At 34.2% G+C, this 18,465-nt stretch overlaps 1 protein-coding gene across 3 annotated transcripts in view; it reads right to left on the bottom strand.

Annotated features, from left to right (window-relative positions):
- Positions 1-410: 410 nt before the first annotated feature.
- ROCK1 (Rho associated coiled-coil containing protein kinase 1) overlaps positions 411-18,465 on the bottom strand; it is a 150,666-nt gene continuing 132,611 nt past the window's right edge. For 2 of the 3 annotated variants that reach the window (XM_059706498.1, XM_059706499.1), the window contains 7 exons: positions 16,501-16,660; positions 9,991-10,061; positions 9,700-9,788; positions 4,941-5,019; positions 4,520-4,781; positions 3,065-3,272; positions 411-1,896 (listed from right to left, as the gene is read on the bottom strand). In XM_059706498.1, coding sequence (XP_059562481.1) covers positions 1,893-1,896; positions 3,065-3,272; positions 4,520-4,781; positions 4,941-5,019; positions 9,700-9,788; positions 9,991-10,061; positions 16,501-16,660 — 873 coding nt within the window. In that variant the 3' untranslated portion in view covers positions 411-1,892. Of the gene's footprint in view, positions 1,897-3,064; positions 3,273-4,519; positions 4,782-4,940; positions 5,020-9,699; positions 9,789-9,990; positions 10,062-10,490; positions 10,559-16,500; positions 16,661-18,465 lie in introns of those variants that run through there. The other variant, XM_059706500.1, reaches the window with a different exon arrangement.

Below are 18,465 nucleotides of genomic sequence, written 5' to 3'. Positions count from 1 at the left end.
CCTCCAAGTCATTTGATCTGGCCCTGCCAAGGCATTAGGGTGAGTTAATTAAATGTTTGACCAAATAGAGCATGCTCATTTTTCAGTTGATAATTTTATATGGCCTGTGAATGATATTATAAATATCCATATGGCCCTTGGCAGAAATAAGTTTCCCTACCCCTGCAAAGACATAGTCAACTTTTCATTACAACTGTAGCCATTCTTCTTTTAGAACCCAAACAGGTTCTATCTTTTAAAAACTAACTTTAATCTAATTGTGGAATTGAACAAACATTTGTACATAGTCAGAAACTATAGCATGATTTCTTTTCATTTCAGACAGGAGAAATCACCATACAGTCATTATTAAAGGTATCCATCCATAAATTACTTTTATTTCTCATTAAATGAGCACAAAGTCATTAGCATATTAATAACAGATATGTTTATTATTACATATCCATCAGTGCGGCTTTCAATACCACTTGAAACATGCATATCATCCTAGAGACAAATCAGTTTTCCAGTGCTTATTTGATACACATTACTGCAAAGCCATTATAAATTACTGAGGAGGTATTTGGTTAAAAAAATAAACAATAAATCATACTGCCCATACAAATCTACTCTTGCTATTGCACAAGAGTTTATCAGTATTTATCTGGTAATTCCTATGTTAACTGGAAAACATCACAGATGTATTGCCATAATTTTCTTTTATACTGGTGCAACCTTCTACATGTTTTGCAGTTTTATAAAGTCATTCATTATTTTAGCAGGTAGTTTGATGCAAAGATTGTACTTAATTTATGAAAGTCCAACAAACCTCTAAATATTTAAAATTAAACCAAATATCAATGAAAAACTCACTGACACATAATTTTTTGAAAATATGTTTTGTGAAACTTCTATATTTAGACATGGCAGTAAAATAATTCTCTCAAATTAAGGCACTAAAAGCTCAATGCAACGCCCATTGAAGTGTTCTAAAAATAATTTACATTTCAAACAGTGCATACATTTCTTATATGTTTGTTAACTTAATGTCTTTATCACTTAAAACCACAAAGAAATACATTATACAATTACGGAAATGATGTACCCCACAAAATGTTTTTAAACTTGGTTCTTTTTTACAGTTAGTTCCTAAAGTCTCTAGTAGTAAAATAACTCAATATGGCTTGGCAAAAATGCATAGATTAAGTGTAATATTTTTTGCCTTCTCCCATTCACCAATCTACAAATTTGCTGAAACAAATACAGTATTTTGTAAAGCAAAATGTAAGATATTTATTCTCCATTAAGTCCACCACGGTAATCAACAATAAGGCTTTTAGATTCTACAGTGAGGGCACTGAAGTCAAGTGAAGTCACCGCTTTCTTAAAATAGTTTTGTATAGTCTTGCAAGAGCACAAAAACTGAAGTCATTAAAAAAAATTGCAATTGTCTCATTTTGAGATATTTTCTTTACTCCTTCCATGAGCTGATCTTGATAGTGATGGCCATTCCACTTAAAAGTGAAAGTCCCTTCCTCTCACTCATCCGAGGAAACTGTGTTCTATCATGATTGACAGGCATTTTCTTAGAAATTCAAAAAGGCAGCACCTTTTAAATATATATATATATATATCTCGAGCTAAGCTTTTCACCAATTGTATTTGCATTACATAGTAATAATTAATCTAATCTACCTGTAGGCAAACCCGCAATAAAAAAAAAAACCCACAAAAAACAAACACAAAACCCTTGGTGTGCTTTTGTGCCAAAGCATGGACAGAATAACAGCAATCTTAACCCTGAAGCCTGTGATATTGTGTCAAAGGAACAGCCTGTCTGTTCTGCATGGTTAAAGGAGCCTGGTTTATCAGGTAGCATCCCACACGATTCCACAAGGTATTAGGTCACGCGGTTAACTGTTGGTGGGGAAAAAAGAAAAACTATAATTTAAAAAATGTACTCAGTTGTAGGGAAAGGTAAATTACATTATTTTTATATCTAATAACTAACACACAAAACTTGAAAAACAAGAAAATGGAAAAATACACTTAATATTATCTCCTTTTTGCTTCTACTCTATTTCAAACATATATATTTCACACACATATATGCATATACTAGTATGTGTGTGTGTATATATATATATATGAATATACATATATATTCATATATATGTACACACACACACACTTTACAAAGCAAAAAAAGCAATTTTAAATAATTTTAGATCTAGCTTTTAGCCTATACAGGAGGGGATTGATATAGGATTCTACAGAGAGGCAAATCTGTGATAGGTCTCACTTTTAGAGTCAAATGCCCCTCTTAATATAGGGACTACATTCCAGCAAAAGTTGGCATTTGGTACAGGAGAAAAAGCATGGGCTTTAGAATTAGATGAAAAGAGGTTCCAATCCTGACTATGCTGCTACTAGTTAGCTGTGTGATCTTGTTCAAGTTATCTAATTCCTTTGAGTCTCATTTACTCATGTCAAAATGAGAACTTACTGAGACATTTATTTGTAACATCATAGTCATTCACTGATAATACCAAATAATTTTGATTAAAAAAAACCCCACTATGTCAATATAGTTAAAAATAAAAGATGAGCAAAGTTTTATATAAATCTGCTTACATTATAAAAGGGATAAACCACAAGATTTTAAAACATTATGGGCTATGGGTGGGAAGTAATCAACCAACAACCTGTATGCATACATGCATGGCCCACGGCCACAGGTAATAGGGCAGGGAGGGCCTGGGGGATGGGAGGGAGGGAGGCTGGGGGTGAGCTGGAGGGGGTCAATGGGGGAATAAAGGGGACATACGTAATACTTTCAACAATAAAGAATTATTAAAACAAAACAAAACAAAAAACATTATGGGCTAAATATGTGCCATGTATACCAACCAATGACAAAATTTGACATGGAAGTAAATCAATATGATATACAGAAATATTATTAACTTCTAACAGGAATCAGTTAAACTAATTGTAAAATAATTTCTAGTCATATATAAATACCTAGCTACATAGATACTCATCACTTTCACATTGTTAAAAAGGTAAGCATTTCAATCCTTACCTAGTTTTTCCAGATGTATTTTTGACCACTTTCCGGAAAGACTGATTTGCAGTGGATCTTGTAGAAAGTGTTCGAGGGGATGCACGAACAAAACCAGATGGTGGATTCTTAGGTATCTTTTTCACTAAATGAGTTACCCATTTCTTTTGTTCATCCTGAGAACATGCTAACAACAGCATATCTCTTGCTGATGTTACATCATAACTTACTATAAGAAAAAAAGAGTAGAATTAAAGTCATATAAAATCTAAAAAAGCCCTATTAAATGCATAATTTTCTAAGTTCTTAAAATCTGAAAAGATTTACTATGTATGCTTAGTTAAGCTTGGACAGTATCCCTTTCTTCTTAATATAATTAAGGCTGAAATTTAAAAAAAAAACACTAGTTATAAACTTGTAAGAAAAACAAAGTAAAACCAGAAACACAATAAATGCATAGTGAAACAAATAAATGTATATTTAGAACACAAGTTTCTTATCTTAAAATAACTATATTCTGTATTATTTCCCTCTAGCTACCTCTGGTAAAATAGATATTTTGTCTATGATACAGCATACTGGTCCAGGCAGTGAAAACCAGATAAAAAGAAAACAAATCAGGCCTGGCTGCATGGCTCAGTGGTTGAGTGTCAACTTATAAACCAGGAGGTCACAGTCAGATTCCTGGTCAGGGCAAATGATATGCCTGGGTGTGGGGCGTGCAGGAGGCAGCTAATCAATGATGATCTCTCATCATTGATGTTTCTATCTCTCTCTCCCTCTCACTTCCTCTCTGAATCAATAAAAAAAAGAAAATACGTCAGAGGTAAAAAATTCAAGGGGGGGGGGCATATAGTGGAACTCACCTATATAGCTCTTCTCTCCAATTTATAACTTTTTTTCTTTTTACAAATGGGTGATTCTCTTTTAAAGACATTATGTTCAAAGCCAAATCTATAACTGTAAAATGATTGCTGTATGTTGCTCCACTAGTGTGAAAATGTTACTTCTTATAATCTTTTTTTCTTAAATTTGAGCATTCTGTATTTATTTGAAGGATCCAGACCAATGGAGGTAGATACTACCTTGCAACAAAGGTTCTTTAGACATATATTTCACAGCTTATACTCTTTTCAACTTGGTATAGAAAATGCTACACTTGAAAAAGTTACTGGGATGTAATTCTCTAATTTGTTTTATGTGTGTGTGTTTCTTGTTTTTTTTAAAAAAATATATATTTTTTTATTGATTTCAGAGAGGAATGAAGAAGGAGAGGTAGAAACATCAATGATGAGAATCCTTGATCGGCTGCCTCCTGCACGCCCCCTACTGGGGATTGAGCCCACAATCCTGGCATGTGCCCTTGACTGGAATCGAACCTGGGACCTTTCTGCCCACAGGCCTGCACTCTATCCACTGAGCCAAACCAGCTAGGGCTCTAATTTGTTTTAAGTTGTAAAATTTTTCACGCCTTACCTTTACATGGAGAAATTAAGTCCTCTTTCTTATCTAAGTGATCTCTGTGGCACTTAACATGGCATCTTCGACATTCTAGGGCAGGGGGTGGCTTAAAAACATGCCAGAGAGGTTTGGCACAGGCCTCACAGTTGGCAGGAAAGTGGTAGAGTGTAGGAATGAACTCATGGCCTTTGTGATTCTGAAAATTAGTTTTTTCAGCTTGTTGTACTGGTTCCATCTCTACATCTTTTCTACATTCACCTTCATTTGCATAAAGTATCTATTCAGGAATGGTAAAAGAAAGAAGATAAAAAAGATTTGTATCTGTACATACAAATTTCAAATGTATAAAAGCATTGGTGAATATATATTTACCTCAAAAAATATATTTAGTATTTAGGTAAAAGATCTTCTGAAATTATAATTTCATTATTTTTACCTGAAATATTTTAGGAATTTCTTCAGTTTCAGCTCTGTACACATCTCCTTGGGTTACAGGTCGAACATGAAACAATTTACTAAAATGGAAACAAATATGATATAGGCCATCATAAAAACTCATTTACAGTAAAAGGTATAAACAAACATTTCTTAAAGAGAAATTAGTCATTAGAAAAATATAACTTAAAATCACAGTATCATTATACACCTATAAGAATTTGAAAAATAAAAATACTAACAAATCAAATGCTGATGAGGATGCAGAGAAACTAGATCACTCATGCAATTGTGGTAGAAATGTAAAATTGCAGAGCCACTCTGGAAAAGAGGGTGGCCACTCCTGGGTCTTTACTCCAAAGAAAAATTTATTATCTATGTGAAAATCTATACAGGAATGTTCACAGGAGCTTTATCTACAATAGCCAAAAACTGGAAACAACCCAAATGAATGGTTAAACAAATGGTGGTACATTCAAACCATGGAATACAAAACTACTCTATTCAACAACTGGAAGAAAAAACTACAACTTGGATAAATCTCAGAGGAATTACACTGAGTGAAAGAAAACAATCCTGAAGTTTATATAGTATTTTATTCCATTTATGTAACATCCTTGCAATGATAAAATTATAGAGATGGAGAACATATTAGTGATTGCCAGGAATTAGGGAGGGATGGAAAAAAGGAGCTTCCTGTGACTATAAAAGGGTAACATGAGGAATCCCTATGATGCAACTATTCTGTATATTGACTGTGGTGATGGTCATAAGAATCTATGCATGTGATAAGGGCGTACAGATTAAAAAGAAAGAAGTGCCGAAACCGGTTTGGCTCAGTGGATAGAGCGTCGGCCTGCGGACTGAGGGGTCCCAGGTTCGATTCCGGTCAAGGGCATGTACCTGGGTTGCGGGAGATGTGCAGGAGGCAGCTGATCAATGTTTCTCTCCCATCGATGTTTCTAACTCTCTATCTCTCTCCCTTCCTCTCTGTAAAAAATCAATAAAATATATTTAAAAAAAAAAAAAAGAAAGAAGTAAAACTATTATTATTTGGAGATGACATGATTGTATATATAGAAAATCCCTGTGGAATAAAAAAAAACTTTAAAAATAAGCGAATAACAAGATTAGAGGATTCAAGATCAATATATAAAAATAAAAAAGAAGTAGTGTTGGAACAACCAGATACTCATATGGGAAAAAAACAACAACCAGATATTCACGGGAAAAAACTAACTTCAACCAGTACCTCTTAAATTTTAGATCAATCTTAACTTAATTGTAAAACCTAGAACAATAAATTTTCTAGAAGGAAACAAAGAACACCTTCAACAATCTTTGGGCAGAAAAAAATTTCTTGGACAGATTACAAAACACAATAATTCTTTTAAAAAACTTGCTATATGGTCTCTGTTAAAAGGTACTGTAAAGGACAAGAAGAGGCAAGCTAAGCACAGGGAAATATTTACACTACATATTTCTGTCACTGAATTTGTATCCATAATATATACAGAACTACAGATCAATATTAAAAAGATAAGCAACATAATTAAAAAATGGGCAAAAGCCTTGGAAACACTTAATAAAATATATACAAATGGCCAATAAACACATAAAAAGATTCTTGGCATAATAAGTCATGAGAAAAATACAAATTAAAACAATGAGATAGCATTTATATCAAATAGAACAGAAAAAAATCAAAGACTGACAACACCAAATGTTGGTGAGGATGTGGAGCAACTGAAACCCATACTGCTGGTAAGTATAATGTAGTGTAAACATTTTTGAAAACTATTTGGTAGATTTTTTAAAAGATTAAACACAGGTCTACTCTATGACACAGAATTCCACTCCTAAAGTTCCTAAAAGGAATTTTCATAGCAGTCTAATTTCTAATAGTCCCAAACTGGAAGCAATCCAAATGTCTGTCAACAGAACAATGGATGAAAAAACTTAGATATATGCTTTCAATAGAATATTACTCAGCAATAAAAAAACAAAACAGAAATTGCTACACATAGTAAAACACTATGCTGAGTGAAAAAAGCCAGACAATAAGGAGTATACACTGTATAATTCCATTTATATTGTAGAATAGGCAGAATTAATTTTAGTGATAGAATTCAGATTTTTAAAAATTTTTTTATTACTTTTTAGAGAGAGAGGAAGGAAGATGGATAGAAACATCAATGAGAAACATCATTGATTGGCTGCCTCCTGCACACCCCCTACTGGAGATTGAGCCCACAACCTGGGCATATGCCCTGACTGAGAATCCAACCAGAAACCTCTTGGTTCATGGGTTGATGCTCAACCGCTGAGCTACACTGGCCTGGCTAGAATTCAGATTTTTAAAAACATGTTTTTATTTATTTTAGAGAGAGAGAGATACATCAATGTGAGGGAGAAACATTGATCCGCTGCCTCCTACATCTTCATCTATTAGGGATAGAGCCCACAACCTGGCATGTGCCCTGACCAGGAATCAAACAGGTGACCTTTTGGTGCATGGGACTATGCTCAACTGATTGAGTGACACTGGCTAAGGCCAGGTTTTTCTTCTTCTGAGAAGGGGCAAAGGTGAGATTTCTAGGATAATGGAAATGTTACATGGTGGTGACATGAGTGGTGATTACATGGGTGTTTATAAAAGTCACTGAACAGAACATTTAAGATGTATGAATTTTAATATATGAAAATCATACCTCAATAAAAAGGTAAAACAAAAATGACCTCTCATTGATCTAAAAAGTATGTAACTTAGTTGAAAGATGATGCCTCTTATATTGTTTATGTATTATTCCATTTAAGTGGTCATTTAAATTTCCATAACTAATGCTTTTTTTTAAAAAGTAGGAAATGAAATATCAGTACTCTGGTATTTGCTCAGTTCTTCTATATTCTGAGTATAAATGGCTCCACAAATGTTTAATTCCAATGGCAATACTTCATTTTAAGTTTATGGTGGTTTTTTTTTAATACACCCACTACACTTTAAATTTACATTTTGTTGCATATGTTTTACCTTTAGTCTTTAAACTTAAATACGGAACTGTCTTAATCTATGAAGCCAGCATTACCCTAATCCCAAAACCAGATAAAGACACTACAAAGAAAGAGAATTACAGGCCAATATCCCTGATGAACATAGATGCTAAAATCCTCAACAAAATTCTAGCAAATCAGATCCAGCATTACATTAGAAAGATTATACACCTTTACCAAGTGGGATTTATTCCAGGGATACAAGGATGGTACAATATCCGCCAATCAATAAATGTGATACATCACATAAATAAATTGAGAGATAAAAATCACATAGTCATATCAATTGATGCAGAAAAAGCATTTGACAAAATCTAACAATCTTTTTTGATAAAAACCCTCAGCAAAGTAGGAATAGAGGGATCATACCTCAACATAATAAAAGCCTTATATGACAAACCTACAACCAACATCATTACTCAATGGGCAAAAACTAAAACCATTTCACGTAAGAACAGGAACAAGTCAGGGATGCCCACTCTCATCGCTCCTTTTAGACATAGTATTGGAAGTGCTAGCCATAGTGATTAGACAAGAAGAAGAAATAAAAGGCACCCAAATTGGAAAAGAAAAAGTAAAACTGTCATTACTCACAGATGACATGACATGGTACATAGAAAACCCTAAAGACTCCATCAAAAAACTACTAGACCTAATAAATGAATTCGACAATGTAGCAGGATACAAAATTAGCACCTAGAAATCTATGACTTTTTTATACACCAATAATGAACTTACAGAAAGAGAAACTAAAAAAAAATCCCATTTACCATTGTAACAAAAAAAATTAAGATACCAAGGAATAAACTTAACTAAGGAGGTAAAAGACGTGTACTCGGAAAAATACAGGACATTGAAAACAGAGATAGAGGAAGACATAAACAAATGGAAGAATACACCATGTTCATGGATTGGTAGACTCAACATCATTAAAATGTCCATACTACCCAAAGCAATCTATAGATTCAATGCAATCCCCATTAAAATACCAACAGCATATTTCACAGATCTTCTTTATATAATCTATAGCACCTGTTATAAAACAGGAAGCAGTGCTAGGAAATGACTTTAGAATGAATACAAAGAAAAAAACCAAGCTTATTACAGGCCTCTTTGAACTGTTATTAGAAAATAAGACATTTATATTTCCTTTTAAAAACTGATCACATGATCATATACATATTGAGATGCTTTCTGAACTTAGAACCAATAAACATTGAAATAAAAACTTTACATTAAATCTTACTTTAGAAAAAATATGCCCTGTCTGGGTGGTTTAAATGGCTGGAGCATCTTCCCGTACACCAAAAGGTTGTGGGTTCAATCTCTGGGCAGGGTGTATGGAAAGCAACCAATCAATATTTCTCACATTGATGTTTCTCTCTTTCTCCTCCACTTCCTTTCTCTCTAAAATCAATAAATGTGGGTGATCATTTAAAAAACATATATTGTCTTTAGAATACGTAAGTCAGTTATGCAAAATTTTGTCTTTCACATTTTGTTCAAGATTTAATGTAAAGTTATTATTTAAATCTAAGAAAAAGAGAAAAGTGTGTAACATTGTTTTAATAAAATATAAACTAAATTGTAAGTCTAAAAATAACTGATTACATATGTAATACTTTCAATAAAGAATTATTAAAAAAAATTAAAATAATTATCATAAGTTAACACTCAATTGACTTAAAATTCAAGCAAAAGCAACTTACTCTATGTCTAATACCATAGATGGATTGGATTGCTCCTTATCTTGTTCATCATTATAAAATAAAATTTTTTTGCTGCTTACCACAACATACTGAAATGAGAAAAAAGAGGGAAGAGGTATAAGTTCAAGATTAACTTGGGTGAAAGTAATAGGCATATCTGCCATTACTGTCTAAATTATATTATATTAATCTAAAATCAATGCTAATAATCGGGCAGTTAATACAAGTTCTACACTTTAAAAGTAAATATATAACAAAATATTAACTGGAAAACAATGAGGCATATGGTACCTGTTTCTTCCAGCCATATCGTTTGATATTTCCTCTATTTGGTATTGAAAGCCAACCTTCAATTCTTGACTCTAAGAGAAAAAGAATATATAATATTCAGTCTTAAATTATAACAAAAGGAAAAGCTATTAACAAGTTGTCTGACAGCATGCAGCACAGGCATCTGAACACAGCTAAATGAATAAGTGCTATAATTTGCTCTTTCATGCTTTAATCACACAAATCAACTTTAATGGCCATACAAAGATTGCAGAAAAAAATTCCAAGCCACTTTTCCCATAAAATTAACATTTAGTACTCAATTACAAAAGTATGAAATAACAACAATAACCTTAAGAGCCAGGCAAGACTGGAATGGACTGCAGCTTAAATGGGATATGATACAGAAGACTATAAATATCATTTAACATTCATATAAAAATACTTAGCAAAAAAAATTATGCAGCAAGTAGAACAAATCAGAGCCATGATTTACACAAGAAAGAGCAAGCAAAAGTACAGAAGTGTCCTATTACTCACAGAAGATAAGAATAGAAGATAAATAAATAAGGAATGCAGGCAGAATCAACTAGATATAAAGAATAAGAGACAAGCATTTTATTTGTTTTCTCAGTACAATATTCTGATAAAGTTTTTGGTAAAACACCCATAATAATTTCAATAAAAATGTCCAAATTTAGTTGGTGGGGTACTTAATTCTAGTGGTAAGTCCAATTACAATTCTTAATCAAACTAAAAAAGTACAAAGCCTTTTAACTAATTGTGGTACTAGAATTTAATAAATAGCAAAAGAACACAGAATTCAGTTGGTCAACCTTTAATATTTTAACCAGTTTGTACATACCAGAAATTCTAGACTAATTCTATCAAGGCATTTTATAGTAATTATTACTGCTGTTTAATTATAATTGTTTATTAGAAATATTTGCGAGAAAAAGACGATACCATTAGAAATGGTTATTTTATATCAGGTTAGATATAAGTGCATTTAATTGTTCTTATATATCTATTTTATATTTGAAACAACAAAAGAATAGAAAAGTAACCAAATTTAAAATACAATACTATAATGTGACGGATTATACCATGATCTAATCAGAATATATATATAGATATATATATCTTTCCACACAAAAGCTGTAAAAGAGCTCAGGTTTACATTAAAGGTAACAACAACAGATAACATTCACTGAACATTTATTTTTACTAAGTGCTTTACAAGTAATATCTCATCTAAAAATTTGTATAATCCCATGAATATAGGATATTATATTCCTAGAAATATAGGATAGGATAGGTTCTACTATCATCTTCCATTTACAAATAAAGAGACTGAGGGTTAGCAAGGGGAACTGACTTGCCTAAGGGTACTCTTATCAGTAAATGCCAAAGCTCTAAGGCTTGCCTAGGCAGTCTGATTTCTGAGCTTATGTTCCTAGAGCACAATACTATTCTGTCCTTTAACAAGCTTTGAAGTTAATGGAATCAGGGTCACATTCTTGTTCCAACTTCTTCAATGTACTTAATGTCCTTTGCTTCTGTTATTCCCTTGCACTTGTTAAAGTAGAGGAAATAATGAGAAACTTCAGCTCAAAATGATCCTTCTCCCAGCTTTTTTCTTAGTTGCTGTTATTTAGTCCATTAATAATTATTTTGTTTCCTTAGGTAGTTCCTTGGTAAGTTTTGAGAGTGCAGAGACCATAGCCTAACACTTTTATATACCCCACTGCATCTAACATATAGAGTGGGTACTTGATAACTATTTGTTGATTATTTTGCAATTCTGCTTTTTAAAGTTAGCCAATTAAGTCATTCTCTGTAAGTAATGGTTATACTTTAACAATCAAAGGGCAGTTTTATATTAAGTGACATGCAGAAGGCTGGTGATCATTCACAAATATTCTCTTAGAAAAGCAGAGAGTTATTGCTAGGACAATTTTCCTCCAAAGTGCCAAAAATTGGACCTCTTATTCCTAAATCTATTTAATACCAGTAATGCCTCACTGAAAATAAAAGACATGAGAGCCATTGAAATCTTGACATTTATACAAAATTGTATATGCCAAAATACCCCCCTCAGTTATTTTTTTCTATGAGGATAAATGCCAAAAATATTTATTCTTTCTGGTTCTGAGTTTAGATTAACCCACCAGTGTTTTCTTTATTATATTTTCAATGAATTAGTACATATTATAACTTTATCTGTCATTTTAATATTCCTATAGAAATTTTATATACCAAAGTCATTTTATGAATCAAATAAGCCCAATTTTATATTTGTTGTAATTTAAGTGAAGAAATTTAGAGCTCACAAAAGGAACAGAGGATATGTGGTTTTTGCCAATTTAAAACAATAAGGTTCTGGAAGAAAATTTTAGTTTTTCCTTCTGGTGAATTCTCTTCAGAGAAACAATTTAACAAATACACAATATATACTCAGCTATAATGAGAAATACATACTAGCTTCTCCTCTGTGTCCTTTGTTTAAAAAAAAAAATATGTTATTGATTTCAGAGAGGAAGGGAGAGGAAGAGAGATATAGAAACATCAATGATGAGAGAGAATCAATGATCAGCTGCCTCCTACTAGAGATTGAGCCTGCAACCTAGGCATGTGCCCTGACCAGGAATCCACCTGTGACCTCCTGGTTCATAGGTCGACGCTCAAACAAACCAGCCAGGCTATTTCTTTTCTTCCTAGATGCAAGTTAATATACCAGCTTTTAATATTATGACCACAATCATGACCACTTTTAATATAAGTGGCAATCTGAAAGTATAATGCAGTCAATTCCATCTTTTACATCACAGACACAGAAATCAGCTTCTCCAGATAAAGAAATGTTGAGGACTTCTAAATCTAGGTTATCATCAATAACATACTACAGAAGTACAAAAACAAGTTGGCACCACATTTTCTGTATCTGTAGAGCAACTTTAACTTACAAAAAAATTAGATGTGCATTACTGCAATATCAGCAATTGACTCCTTTACCCGAACAAGAGATAGAGAGACTAACTATACGTAAATTAATACTTAATATAGCCAATTTAAACATCAAAGCTAATCTCTGATGACTACCTAAGTTTACCTGGATAAACCATATACTGCTTAAGAAACAGAACTAGAAAACCATTCCAACATATTTTAATTATACTCAGAAGTGATATTAAAAAAATGAAATCAACCAATGCTTCAGAATTCAGATGCACTAATTATCTTCAAATCACCGGTTATATTTGGACAAAATCACAAACTCTCATATACTCAAATACCTGGAAGCACATCAAGAAATCTAACATTTAAAGGTTTAAATTGCACAACTTGAGATCAAGCTGGATGGAAAGAGAATGGTGCAAATAATCAATAAAATATAATGAATATTAATGGAGTGTTGATAGCAAGTGTTTTTCCTAATGCTTCATCTACTTTTATATTCTTAGGTCAATAGTTACAAAACAAGGAAAGACAAAAAGAAAGGAGAGACATTTATTACATTAGTCTTTGTGACATCTAGACAATAGGCAAACCTTAACCCTAAAGGTAATCTTTATATTTACACAGTGTACTGGGCTACAACCTGTCACAAAAACAAAAGAAGAATAAAGACATAAAAGAAATAAAAGGAGCGCTTTTAAGAACTTCAAAGGGTTATAAGTCAGAGGAGGAGTAAAGATTTTTTTCTACGCTTTTACGAATTGGGAACTTAGATTTAATCTAGTTAATGATAAGACGTCCACTAAGATTATAGAAGCTGAAATTTAGATACACAGGATAATTAAATAAGATTTTTTATATTAAATGATCAAATCTAAAAGAAATAATTAAAGTCATATATAAGTACATCTACCCAACTACTTAAAAAAGAACATTCTGTCGAACTAAAAATATGATCCATATTTCAAAAGGCTTTTAACTGTTAAGTAAACTATTTCACTTAAAGTCCTTTCTTTTTTTAGTCTATATTTTAAATCCATTTACTAATTTTCTAAAATAAGTAAAATTAATCATTAGTCATTACCTTTGAAAAATCTTACAGATACCTGAATGATATATAACTCTTTAATATTAAGAATAAAGTAAAAATTCTTTAACAATTCTTTCTATATATGACTGCAAACCTAAAACTTTATTTGCAAGGGACCATTTTTAGGCACCTAGAAAATGGTAGGTTTAATACTGATTTTCAATTTACTAGCAAAATATATAACAGAGTGAGGTAAAATAATACTGATAAAGATTATCCATTAATTTCTACCTTCAATATGAAAATCAAGTGTACAACACTGTAGAGATCTTTATAAGTTTTAAAATTAAGAACACAGTAATAGAGAAAGAGGCACCTTAGTTTCCTTTTATAGCAATGGGACAGGCCACCAGTACTTTTAATTTTTTCCCCTCACCCAGTTTGGACTTTGAAATAAAAACAAAATTTCTGAACATACTCAGCTATTTTAAGTAATAAATTCAGCGTGGAGCCAGTAGAAACTTTTATAAATCTCTTTGTTGACTGACTCCGAAGTGGGTTTATTAAATCTGGATTCCGAAATCTAAATGGATTCCTAACCTAAGTCTGCCAATCAAACCATCTGATGATCCTTTGAGTTTAGCCTTCCTAAATAAGCCAGGATAGAAGATAAAACTCATCACCTTCCTCTATTTATTTATTTTTTTGAATCCTCATTCGAGGACATGCTTTTCATTGATTTTAGAGAGAGAGAGAGAGAGAGAGAGAGAGAGAAAGGGGTAAGGTTAGGGTTGAGGGTGGTAAAAAGGGAGGGAGGGAAGAAGAGAGAGAGAGAGAGAAACATTGATGAGTTGCCTCCCACACCTGTCTGACCAGAGATTGAACCCACAACCTGGGTATGTGCCCTGACTGGGAATCGAACCTATGACCTTTCAGTTTATAGGACGACACTCCAACCAACTGAGCCATACCAGCCAGGGCTGACCTTCCTCTTTTTTGAAGTCCCCCAAACTCATCTTTCAATTCAAAACTTCTAAATAGATCAGTCTCTGAAATGTTTAATTTAATGCAAAGAAAACCAAGGCACACATAAGACATTATAAACAAAGTTAAAGGGAAATGAGGGGAATAAAGAAAAAAAAAACCCAAACTGGTCAGGATATTTAACCTACACTAAATTCAGTTCAACAATGGAAAGAATGTACCCAAACACCTCTAAAAGTCAACTCTTATAAATGAATAAGTCCAACTTTAGAAAGATGTTCAAACAACAACTGAAGCTGGAGATTCCTTTTAAATCCAAAGTGGTCCTCTGATAAAAATATGCACCTACAAGTTTCTCAATAGACAGGAGGTTTCAGAGAGCCAAAAATGAGAAAAGAGAAATTTCTTGACCATTGGAATAAGAAATATTCATTCCCTGCTCTATTCTTCCAAAGTATCTGATTTTGAGCTAGCAAAGCTACAAAAGAATGGGGACAGGGATTATATGGTATACAAATAAGAGCAGAATTTCCTTCCCATATTAAATTCCACTTTCTTGGCCAAGAATGATAACATAAAAATTTTCTAAGTAGTTTCTCAAGTTTCTTATATCAAGTAATATCAGTTAAAATAACATCCTTATAATATCGAACATGTTGCTTCATAAATATCTTTGTATTCATGCATTATTCAGGAAATATACTAATTAAAATATTTTCAAGTTTATGACCATGTAAACAAAACTTCCAAACCTTGATCTAAGAATGTATAGTATGCCAAATGTGTGTGAATGCCTTTAAAATTTGTAATGCATATTTTAATACACATATATACATATATAATAAATATGTAAGCTATTTACTTAATTTGTTATTTGAACCTGTAATATGTATATTGATCATCTCTTTTAAAAAGACATGTACGACAGCTTGCACTACATTTCACCCAAGAATGAAGCTGTGTTTATTTTTTAAATGATTCTCCACTGAAGAAAAGAAGGCAGAAAAAAGCCTGAAGTCCTAGCTATGTACTGTCTTTACTTGACTCCCTGCCTCCTGTCCACATCTTCTAACCCTTTTTATCTATTTCTCTAAATGTTAAACTTAAAGTCTGACTTTAAGAAGCATTCGGTATGCTTCTATATAGGGCTGCTGTGGTTCTGATTAAGTACAGTTCTTAGTTTTAGCACAAAAATACAAAAAAAAAATTAAAGAGCTGCTACTCATGAAACATACAGTTCTCTATAGGAGAGGTGCTGCAGCAGCTTTAACTTTCATCTTGAAGTTAGGCTGCTTAAAATAGGTTCATAAAGTTCTTCAGGTTTCTATTCAGATATAGCCTCTCAGATCTATTATAACAGCCTAACATTGCTTATGGCTGATTCTATTCCATAAAATGCACTAAGTATACAAATACTAAGAGACTGGCTATCAGAAACAAACTCCTTCTTAAGGATCCATGGACAAAATGACAAGAGGCGGAATACCAAATGAAAGAAATAGACATTAATTCCCATGACATTTAAGCAAACTTGAATGAAGTAATAGAAATATTCTTACCTGGAAGGTTTCCATCAGTTTCATCAGCACTAGGAAAACTAGCAACACTCGTAGAATCCGAAAGGTCCAGAAGTTTAGCACGCAATTGCTCGATATCACTCTCTTTGCTGGCCAACTGCATCTGAAGCTCATTCCTATGTGTACATTCTTCTACCAATTGCTATTTTTGAAAAATACCAAGATAATATAAACAGTCAAGAATAAATTTCCAACATTAGAAATTAAAAATTAATGGAACTATAAATAAGTAATCTAAAGTGGCAAAACTGAAGAATTTACTGAAAACTTCATGAATGTTTACTATTACAGATTTTGATCTGACTATAAAAATGCAAGTTCTCTTCCTCAGGAGCACATTGTTTGGTTAAGCTCCTTTTCTCCTTGCTTTAAATGAGTACTTTTTAAAAATACAAAGCATCAAAAAACAAACAAAAAGACACTTGTTAATAGAAAATGCTTTTGGGTGGTTCCAAATGAAATAGTTTAAAGGGTACAGAAAGCTTCTCAGTACAGTAAGATTTTTAAATGAAAGAGTCAATGCTTGGATCTAAATTTAAGACCAGAGACCATGTTCTCAACTTTGTGCTATTAACAATCAAGGACATATCAAAAAATTAAGTTTGACATTCTGATTTCAGAAAAGTGAGTCCTAATTGGAGAAAATAAATACACCAAATATATAAAATATAGCTCCAATAAACCAAACCTATATCCCAATTATAGTCACTACTATAGGCCCAGTGCATGAATTTGTGCACGGGCGGGGTCTGGCCAGCCCAGCCCCAATCGGGGCAAATTGGGGCTGGGCCTATCGGGAGGAGGAGATGGTGGGAGGTTGGCCAGCCAGCCCAAATCAGGGCCCAATCAGAGCTGGACAGGCTGGGGGAAGGGGCCACAGGCAATTGGCCGGTGGGCCCTGTCTCCAATTGGGGTTGGGGGGCCAATTGGGGGTGAGGAAGGCCATGGGGAGGGCTGTGGATGGTGGGCCGACTGGCCCTGCCCCCAAATGGGGCAAGGGGTGCTAATCAGGGGGCCAGTGGCCTTGGGTAAGGGGGGGCTGATCTGGGGTGGGGCTGGGCCAGGGGGTGGGGCTGCAGGAGGTTGGCCACCCAGACCCGCCCCCTATTGGGGTGGGGAAGTGCGATCAGGAGTGGGCTGGCTGGGGGGGTGGGGGGAGGGGCTGTGGGCCTATTGTGGTGAGGCGGTCTGATAGGGGACAGGGCTGGCCCAGGGGAATGGAGGGGGTGTTTGGCTGTAGGCCCGCTCTTGATCGGGGTGGGAGAGTCTGATCAGGGGCAGATAGGCAGGGGGTAGGGGCTGCAAAGTTGACCAGCCGGCCCCACCCCCTGATCAGGTGGTTCGCTGGCCACAGTGGGCATCAGAGCAACAGGTTGTTATGGTTGTTATGGCCATTACGGTCGCTGGCTTTTTACATATATAGACTAGGCCCAGTGCACAAAATTCGTGCACTGGGTGGGGGGGAGGGGGTGTCCCTCAGCCCAGCCTGCACCCTCTCCAATCTGGGACCCCTCGAGGGATGTCCGACTGCCCTCTCACAATCCGGGACTACTGGCTCCCAACCGCTTGCCTGCCTGCATGCCTGCTTGATTGCCCCTAACCACTTCTGCCTGCCAGCCTGATCACCCTCTAACCACTCCCTGCCGGCCTGGTCGCCCCCAACTGCTCTCCCCTGCAGGCCTGATCCCCTACAACTGCCCTCCCCTGCCGGCCATCTAGTGGCAGCCATCTAGTGTCCACATGGGGGTGGCCATCTTGTATGTTGGAGTGATGGTCAATTTGCATATTACCTCTTTATTAGGTAGGACAATATCAGCCATATCTCAATTTCAGCCTAAAACCAAAGAGCAGATGCTAATGGGTAAAAATTACTCAAGATATAATGTTTAATAGACAATATAGCATCTTTCTATTTTGTCAAGGTCATGATTCATATTAAGGTAATAA

This window comes from Myotis daubentonii, chromosome 8 (genome assembly GCF_963259705.1).
Source record: "Myotis daubentonii chromosome 8, mMyoDau2.1, whole genome shotgun sequence".
NCBI lineage: Eukaryota > Metazoa > Chordata > Mammalia > Chiroptera > Vespertilionidae > Myotis > Myotis daubentonii.
This window is presented reverse-complemented; position numbering and strand designations above follow the sequence as displayed.